General features: G+C 41.8%; 1 protein-coding gene across 1 annotated transcript; it reads left to right on the top strand.

Moving 5' to 3' along the window:
• The first annotated feature begins 3,609 nt into the window (after positions 1–3,609).
• LOC115927484 lies at positions 3,610–6,667 on the top strand. Its single transcript, XM_030993467.1, has 2 exons — positions 3,610–6,233; positions 6,625–6,667. Exon 1 carries the CDS (start codon positions 4,040–4,042, stop codon positions 4,934–4,936), a length of 897 nt encoding a protein of 298 aa, XP_030849327.1. The 5' UTR covers positions 3,610–4,039; the 3' UTR covers positions 4,937–6,233; positions 6,625–6,667.
• The last annotated feature ends 2,897 nt before the right edge of the window (positions 6,668–9,564 follow it).

Genomic DNA, 9,564 nt, shown 5'->3' with positions numbered 1-9,564 from the left:
GAATCTTCTTCTTTCTTTAATAATCTAATAAAACTTCAGAGCTTCCGCGCTATGCGCGGAGGCAGGGGAACTTGATTCAAACAAAGATTAAGAGTCGAGGACCGTGAAGGTACAGCGAATCGTCTTCTTTCTAATGAAACGTCAACAGAAACTGAATTTAGATAAGGATTAAGAGTCGAGAATGGTCCAACGAATCGTCTTCATTCTCTTATAATTTGATGAAACCTCAAAGCTTTAAACGTCTTTGGGGGAAGCTCTGTAAGTGTTTCGGCACGCTTCGCGTGCTCACTACCGCCCCCCCCCCTAAAATGAAATCCTGGCTACGCGCTTGGCCTGGATGCTCATCTGACCGTAATTAAATGCCCAAAACCCCGAGCTTCCAGGGGCTCTGCTCGACCCTGGACTCTCCGCCAATTAGTGGCCTGCCAGTGTCACAAATAATTAGGTATCTAAATATGCTTTTCTGACCATAATTTCAATGCCTAAAACCCCTGAGGTTCTGGGGGCTCAGCCCCTGGACCCCACGCCAATTTACGCTCTACCTGATCGTTAATAATCTACTTTGAAAATCGCGGGGCCTGCATGTAACGTGTGAGAGTGGTGGTGATTCAGATTTTTCTTCAGCCCCCCCCCCCACCCCTTCCAAACGTACGTTTTTGCTTGTTACGTCACTGCCCCTGGAAGGTGAGCCCCCTGGAATGTATGCTCCCCCCCCCCCCCTCCCCCAATCTAAAACTGCTTCCGGCGCGCCTGGCACCGAGTCTCTATATATCGACAGATTTGCAATGTATATCAATGTTGTAATATGGAATGTTGAGGTAATTATGCCATAATGTATTATAGTGTATTGGTGCATTAGTGTATAAGGAATTGTAGGTGGAGCAGTCTACAATGTAAGCTACCCCCCCTTCCTCATCAGACAATAGCCTTACTTTCCCGCCTTTTTGGGGGTACCTGTATTGCCCAATGTACTGATACCCTATAGGCATGATTGGGGATCCTATTGTAAGTTTTAGTGGATGAGTGATTTTCTTTTGTTCGGGGTCTGTGCACCCAGAGCTGCTATAGCAGGGACAGAGAGACATTGTAGATTTGAGAGAGAGGAGAGAAGCACTAATTTGTGCCTGCTAATGGAGATTGTTATTTACAAGGACTGCTTGAAATTTAAAGGAGTGGACAATGCACAAATACGAGAGGTTGTCACGGGTGCCTTGGAGGTAGTGTTGCCAGCCAGGACCATACAACATGTAGAATGTGCGATGAAGTCCTCTCAAGGTGGTGAAGCTGCCAATGAGTCAAGTGTCTGGTTCATCCAGGATCTGACTAAGCTGGAGAGTTCTCAAGTTCATGTGATTGAAGGTTGTGCTACCGGGAATAGAGAGTTACGTTTACTCCTTATTAATGCTGGAGAAAATGAGTTCATCCTACCACCTCACTCAATTGTGGCATCTGCTGTGCAAGTAGAAGAACGAAGTGAAGTTCATCTTCAAAACAGAGAGGACCAACTTGAGGTGGATGTTTGTAATGTAATGATTGCCACAACAGAATCGGTTCAAGATGACAACGACAATGTTGGCCAGTTCGAACACAGAGGAGAAACCCAACCAACAAATGATATCACTACACAGGAAACGTTTACCTTCACTGATGGAACAGAAGTATTGCTTCCTCATGGCCTCAGCTTATGTGGGATGGACTATCATGAGGCATCTAGGATTGCTAAACTTCTAGCAGATCATGAAGCAGCTTTTTCCAGAGATGAGTTTGATTTGGGACAGTGTGATCTTATCCCTCATGAGATAAAGGTGACCTCTGACAAGACAATACGCCTGCCATATCGAAGAATTAACCCCAACGAGACATCAGAAGTTCGTGAACTTCTGCAAGACATGCTTGAACGAAAGATCATCAGGGGGTCTGCTAGCCCATATGCAAGCCCAGTCGTTTTAGTTAGAAAACGATCAGGAGCCCTACGCCTATGTATCGACTACCGACAATTGAACAAGATTACAGTGAAAGACTCTTTCCCGTTACCCAGAATTGATGAATCCCTGGAAGTCATGGATGGGGCTAGATACTTCTCTTCTCTGGATCTGTCTCATGGGTACTTTCAAATCACCATGCATCCTGACTCTGTGCCCTTGACCGCTTTTCGTGTTCCATGGGGACTCTTCGAATTTGAGAGAATGCCGCAAGGTCTTTGCAACAGTCCAAGCACCTTCCAGAGGGTGATGGAGGTGATCTTCAGTGATATGAACTTCACAAAACTAATTCTGTACCTCGATGATGTGTTGGTATTTTCTAGAACTTTTGAGGAACATTTGGAAAGACTTGGAGAAGTTTTTGCCCGGTTGACGAAGCATGGTCTAAAGTTGAAAGGAGAGAAATGTCACTTGTTCAGGGGAGAAGTTGCCCACTTAGGACACATCGTCAGCAAGAAGGGCGTGATGGTCGATCCAAGCAAGGTGGAGAGAATCAAGAGTTGGCCAACACCCCAGAATGGATCAGAGTTGAGGTCTTTCCTTGGCCTTGCGTCGTACTATCGGAGGTTTGTCCCTGACTTCACAAGACTGACAGCTCCTCTTCATGCACTAATCGGACAGAAGTCGCAAAAGAAGAGAAAGAGGAAGCCTGAGAAGACTATGCTGGATCCAAAGTTTGTGTGGACAGACAAAGCAGAAGAATCCTTTCAAAAACTGAAAGAAAGACTGTCCTCAACTCCAGTGCTAACCTATCCGAAGTTTGGAAAAGAGTTTGTTCTCGAGGTCGATGCTTCTCTCAAAGGACTAGGTGCCTGTCTATCACAGGCAGATGAAAACGGTCACCTTCACCCGATCTCATTCGCAAGCCGCAGTCTGCGTGGAGCTGAAAATAACTACCCGGACTTCTCCAGCTTCAAGATTGAACTGTTAGCACTGAAATGGGCGGTGGTAGAGAAGTTCAAAGGATATCTGATAGGTTCAAAGTGTACCGTCTACACAGACAACAACCCGTTGGCCCATCTTCAAACCGCCCAACTGGGGGCAACTGAACAACGATGGGTAGCCCAGCTAGCACCCTTTCAGCTAGACATCAGATTTCGCCCTGGCAAGCTCAATAAATGTGCTGATGCTCTCAGCCGCTGTCCTGGCAATGATGAACAAGAGGTGAGAGAGATGATCGGTGCTCTGACAGTAACTACTGTCTTACCAGTGGAAGTTACAGTAAACAGTGATCAGGGGCCAGAAGAAGCACCTCGGCCAGCTCCTGAAGTATACCCATCATAATATTCCACAGAGAAACTTGAGATTCTGCAGCAGCAAGATGATGCACTGTCAGCTTGCAGACAATACATAAGAGATGGATGGAAGCCAGAGGATGAAATGAAAAGCGAGAACAGAGAGACAAAGTCCTGGATGAAAGAACGCATGTACCTCAAAGACTGTGGAGGGGTATTGTACAGACGACCACCAGATTCCAAACATCCACAGAGAAGGCAGTTGTTAGTTCCCAAAGGCCTCCAAGAGAAGATGCTACAGATGGCTCATGACCAATGGGGCCATCAAGGGATAAACAGAACCATAGCAATCCTGCGAGAAAGATGTTTCTGGCCAGGAATGTGTAATATGATGTGAGAGCACACATCAAGAAGTGCTTTGCCTGCATTGCAGCTAAGACGCCAACACCGACAATACGAACTCCAAGACGACACTTGCTGGCATTCAAGCCCCTAGAACTGATCGCAATCGATTTTCTGAAATTGGATAAGGGTCAAGGTGGATACGAGGATGTCTTGGTAATCACTGATGCATTCACCAAGTTTGCACGAGCAATCCCCTGCAAGAACCAGACTGCAGCAGTTGTTGCACGTGCCTTAATCGATGGTTGGATAGTCCACTACGGTGCTCCACTTCGTATCCACTCCGATCAAGGACGAAATTTCGAGAGCTCTCTTGTCCGAGAATTATGCAAACTGTACGGAATTGAGAAGACACACACCACACCGTACTATCCACAAGGCAATGGACAAACGGAAAGGTTCAACCGAACGTTATGCAGCATGATTCGTTCCCTTGAGCCAGATCGTCGGAGAAAGTGGCCTGGGCTGATCCACCAGCTGGTTTTCCTATACAACTGCACCCCTCATGGAACAACAGGGCTATCGCCATACCGTCTCCTGTATGGGAGAGAGCCGCACACACCAATCGACCAGCTAATTGGGAATAGCGAAGCAGACTGGAATGAGGACTTTCTTACAGAGCATTCGAAGTCGCTACAACATGCTCATACGGTTGCTAAGCAAAACATGGAAGCGATCTTGAGAAGTGAAAAGATCAGACATGATGCTCTACCAATGAGTTCCACACTAAGCATTGGCACCCGGGTACTGATCAAGAAGTGCGCGTTTGAGGGTCGACACAAGCTTGACGACAAAGTGTTGAGAGATCCCTTCATAATCACGGCGGTAAATGACACGGGTGACGTTTACAAAATTCGACCAATGTTAGGAGGACCAACCAAAGTAGTGAACAGAAGGTTGCTGATTCCAGACCCACGTGAAGAGATGCCAGTTCATATTGTTCAGGAAAGCAGAAGTGACCATACCACGTCACAACACCCCTCGACTCGTTCTATAGAAGAGAACACCCCCTCTTTCACTTTCTTGTGGGATCGACCGATGAATATTCCAGGGGATCAGAACAACCTGCGAGTAGACATTCGTGACGATGAATATATTCCAGATGAGGGAAATGACCACGACGGAGCAAATGTTGAGAATGAAGAAAATGGTACGGATGACGTTCTCAATCTGAGCGGAGATATAGTACCTGATGAGATAGACAACTCTCAACTTGAGAACCCCAGTCCCGAGGTACCGCGTAGGAGGTCTAATCGAGTAACTAAAGGCCAGCATAGAAATCCACTGCGGCTTCCAATATCGGCGTTACAAGAGTAAAAAAAAAAAAAAAAAGAAGAGAGTTTTGAATTTGAAGACAAGAATTAAATATTTACTTGTCAGATTAAGATGTGATGTGTTATTAATGCTATGCATAATGTTTTAAAGAACATTGTTTTGTATTTTCATATACTACTGAAAAACATTTTGGTCAAACATTATGACATTAATTGCGGGGAAGTGTATTATAGAAAGATTTTCATTGCTTATATTTTCATGTATCGCTAAAATCTCGGTCAAACAGTATGACATTAATTGCGGGGAAAGGTGACGATTTGGAATTTCGCTCGTAATAATGTATCATTTTTATCAAACATTATGACATTAATTGCGGGGAATATGTTGTAATATGGAATGTTGAGGTAATTATGCCATAATGTATTATAGTGTATTGGTGCATTAGTGTATAAGGAATTGTAGGTGGAGCAGTCTACAATGTAAGCTACCCCCCCTTCCTCATCAGACAATAGCCTTACTTTCCCGCCTTTTTGGGGGTACCTGTATTGCCCAATGTACTGATACCCTATAGGCATGATTGGGGATCCTATTGTAAGTTTTAGTGGATGAGTGATTTTCTTTTGTTCGGGGTCTGTGCACCCAGAGCTGCTATAGCAGGGACAGAGAGACATTGTAGATTTGAGAGAGAGGAGAGAAGCACTAATTTGTGCCTGCTAATGGAGATTGTTATTTACTTCTGGCAGATCACAATTCATGTAAGTTGATTTATACTGTTGGAACTGATGATTATTATATATATTTCATATTATTAATGGATGTCACATTTTATGAATTGCTGAAGATAAGATAGTGAAAGTTGAGGATTGTTGAACCATGTTGTATGTACACTGATATAATGACACTTTATGATAAATGTGATTAACTTATTTCATTTGCATTACATGTATCATGCTTTATAAAGTAGATTATTATGCTTGAATTTCTGATAATGATGAAATGATAATTACTCTGACAAATTAAATTAATTTTAAGTTTGTCTTTATATAGATTGAAACATGTTTCTGTTAAACAAAGTCAATTAAAAGAATGACTACCAAAGAGGATTTATATATATATATATATTTGAATGTAATTACATTGTGTCATGCAGTTTTCACAAAGTCATTATTGTGAAGTAAGAATTGTTATTTTATTGTTGTTACCTTTAGGGCTGCATGTGGTGAAATCTCCTTATTTGATGAACTACACTTTCTACAATAAGGTGGAAGCTTTGTTTATGATCAGGGGTCGGACGACAGCATATAGCGTTAGTGTTGCTTCGTCGTTATAGTATTGGCCGGTGAGTGGAGTTTGGCTCTATTGTGTATAGATATATATATGACCTAATATACATGCAATTGTAAACCGATTATTGCACGAAATGATGTAAAATGTACAATATTCTTCTGTCCTATATATGTTCTAATTAATTATGGCAACTATACTGCTACAGACAATTAAAACAGTTAAGCTACCTTTCATGATATTGCACATAATAAGAATTATTATTGAAAATTGAATAATGTATTAATTGATGACTCGTGTTGAGTTGGAAACTATTGCAATGTTTACACTTTAATTTGTTCTGTTTAATGGAAGAAAGCAAATGAAACCATGAATTGTTTGTTATTACATTTTGCTCCAGAGGCTATATGCTAATTATATTTCGTTCAAATTTTGTTCTTGTACAGGGGCTGTGTTTTCTTTGGTGAATAAATGCAAGACTAAAGTTTACGTTGGACTCCCTAGCTGTTGTCATTTCTGAATCTCAACATCAATAAAATACTGACGGGACCCTAGGCCATGCCAGAACAGTATATTTATATTATTGAATTGAAAGAAATAAAATATCAATTCCAAAACAACCTTTTTTTAATGATTCGAGGTAAAGTAATTTTAGTTTGATATATGTCGATGTGACTTTGAAAAAAAGAAAAGTATAAAATGGTCCGCCGTCAGTTTATTATTCAAGATATGTTTTGTAAAAACAGAATTTTAATTTTAAGATACATAGGGTCGTGGTTTATATAGGATGATTTATCAGTCGCACATTGCACTAATCCAAACACGTTATCTACTCCCCCCCCCCCCCCCCCCAATACAATAAAGATATTTTCCTTGGTTCACATATACCCCTCTCCATGGGCGTAAATCCTTACGTAATACCTATTGTTCAGGGGGGGGGGGGATGAATAGATCATCCCCCTGAACGATAGGTATTACGTAAGGATTTACGCCCATGCCCCTCTCCTCTATCTTTCCCACAATCTTAATCTCCGCTATTCTTAGCTTTTTTTTATGTATAATCCTAGCCCCCCCCCCCCCAATACTCTCTCTGACTCCATCCAAACTCCCTCTCTCCCGCCCATATCTTCTGTCTCTCTCTCTCCTCCCTACTCATTATGTGCGTCTCTCTCTCTCCCTCGCCCTCCCAGAGGCGGATCTAGCTTTTTGCTAAGGGGGGGGGGGGGGGGGGGGGGGGAGGAGGGTGGGGGGTTAACCCAAATACGATGTGGAGCATCGTCCACGAGCCGCATAGCAATTTTGAAGCCCCGTAAGTGATGTTTTCCTGGCATCTAATACTGTTGGGTCTAGACACATGATGGTATTTTTATATGCACATCACATTTTCACTTGGCAGTCCAAGGGGGAGGCATTAAACCCTCCCCCCCCCCCGGCTCCCTCACGCTTCCGACTCTTGTGTGCCTCTCTCTCTCTCTCTCTCTCTCCCTCCCTCCCTCCCTCCCTCTCCTTCACCCTTCCTTCTTTACTCATGGTCACAAGTCATGTTCTACAATGTCGATCGCTTTTTTTCATTTCTGGGAACGTATAATAATTGAGCCTTTGTTCCAATGACAAAACAAGCAATCATATTAACTTGATGTTCATCAAATTTAATAAAAGTCGTCTTCCCAAACCACTGGTGAAGATTCAATACTCTTCAATATGAAAAACAGCACATAACAAACATCATATTAATCTGTCCATAAGTTAAACATTTCAATAACCTACCCAAATGTGTGGCCGTGGTCTACTATCACATTAATTTCTATTAGTCTTTTAAGTTTTAAACCGATTTTCGGGACGGAAAGCAGTTGAAATAAAATACAAATCTTTAAATGCGAATAAATCGAAAAGTAGTTTTCGAGTCGATTTCTTGCGCGCTATTTCTTCTGCCAGCTGTGCGACGAGTTAAACGTTTTATTTGTCATAACTCTCTCACATACTATGGATATCTGTTGTTTTACCTTTGAACGTGAATGTCAAAACTATCTCCCTCAAGCGCTATGGATATCTGTTGTTTTACCTTTGAACGTAAATGTCAAAACTATCTCCCTCAAGCGCTATGGATATCTGTTGTTTTACCTTTGAACGTGAATGTCAAAACTATCTCCCTCAAGCGCTATGGATATCTGTTGTTTTACCTTTGAACGTAAATGTCAAAACTATCTCCCTCAAACACTATGGGTATCTGTTTATTGACCTTTGAACGTGAATGTCAATGGGGTAAGAGGACACTTTTTTTGGGGGGGGGGGGGGGGGGGTCTCGAAATTTGAAAATTTGACATTTTGCTCTGTTGGGGGGGGGGGGGGTAAGGTCAGGTTATTTAGGTCAGCCATGGGAATTTTTTTTTTTTTTTTTTTTTTTTTTAATAAAAAGAAATCCAAAAGGGGGGGGGGGGGGTTTACTTACAAAAAAAATACCAAAGGGGGGGGGGGTTTAACCCCCCAAACACCCCCCCCTTTGTGTACGCGCCTGCTTCATATACCATTGAACAGAAATCATGAAAAACTGATAATTTCCATTATAATTATATCTACATATCTGAAAAACAGACAAACTGCTACAAGAGAAAACCAAACGTAATACTGCTACAAGAGAAAAAAAAAAGAGATAATCAAAGCGTAAAATGTCTACAAGCAAAAACCAAGCGTAAAATTGCCAGAATAGAAAACCAAACTTAAAACTGCTACAAGAAAAAAAACCAGCGTAAAACTGCTACAAAAGAAAACCCAGCGTAAAACTGCTACAAGAGAACACCAAACGTAAAAATGCTACAAGAGAAAAAACAAGAGTTTAAGGGTTACAAGAGATGATCAAAGCGTAAAATGTCTACAAGCAAAAACCAAGCGTTTAAATTGCCAAAAGAGAAAAAAAAAGTATAACGGCTACAAGAGAAAACCAAGTGTAAGACTGCTACAAGGGAAGCCTTCCTATTTGATGAACATTGAGCACCATTTTCCTTCATTGATTCTGTATTTCATTTACATTTCTTTTTGTGTTTACTTAATGTTGATGACTCACCATATGCCTTACCACATTGATCACATATAAATGGCTTCTCACCCGTATGCATGCGCATATGTTTCTTGAGATCACTAGCTTGATAACATGCCTTACCACATTGATCACATACATGTACATAGGGCCTCTCACCTGTATGGATACGTTTATGTTTCTTGAGATCACCAGCTTGAGTAAATGCCTTACCACATTGATCACATATAAATGGCTTCTCACCTGTATGGATACGTTTATGTGTTATGAGATTACTTTTATAACCAAAAACCTTACTGCATTGATCACATGCATAAGGTTTCTCACCTGTATGGATTCGTTTATGTTTTGT

Source organism: Strongylocentrotus purpuratus, unplaced genomic scaffold (genome assembly GCF_000002235.5).
Source record: "Strongylocentrotus purpuratus isolate Spur 01 unplaced genomic scaffold, Spur_5.0 spur5_scaffold_20, whole genome shotgun sequence".
In the NCBI taxonomy this organism is placed as follows: domain Eukaryota; kingdom Metazoa; phylum Echinodermata; class Echinoidea; order Camarodonta; family Strongylocentrotidae; genus Strongylocentrotus; species Strongylocentrotus purpuratus.
This window is presented reverse-complemented; position numbering and strand designations above follow the sequence as displayed.

Excerpts from the sequence above, each read along its gene's own strand:
- LOC115927484 (XM_030993467.1), top strand. The coding sequence starts at position 4,040 with ATGATTCGTTCCCTTGAGCCAGATCGTCGGAGAAAGTGGCCTGGGCTG.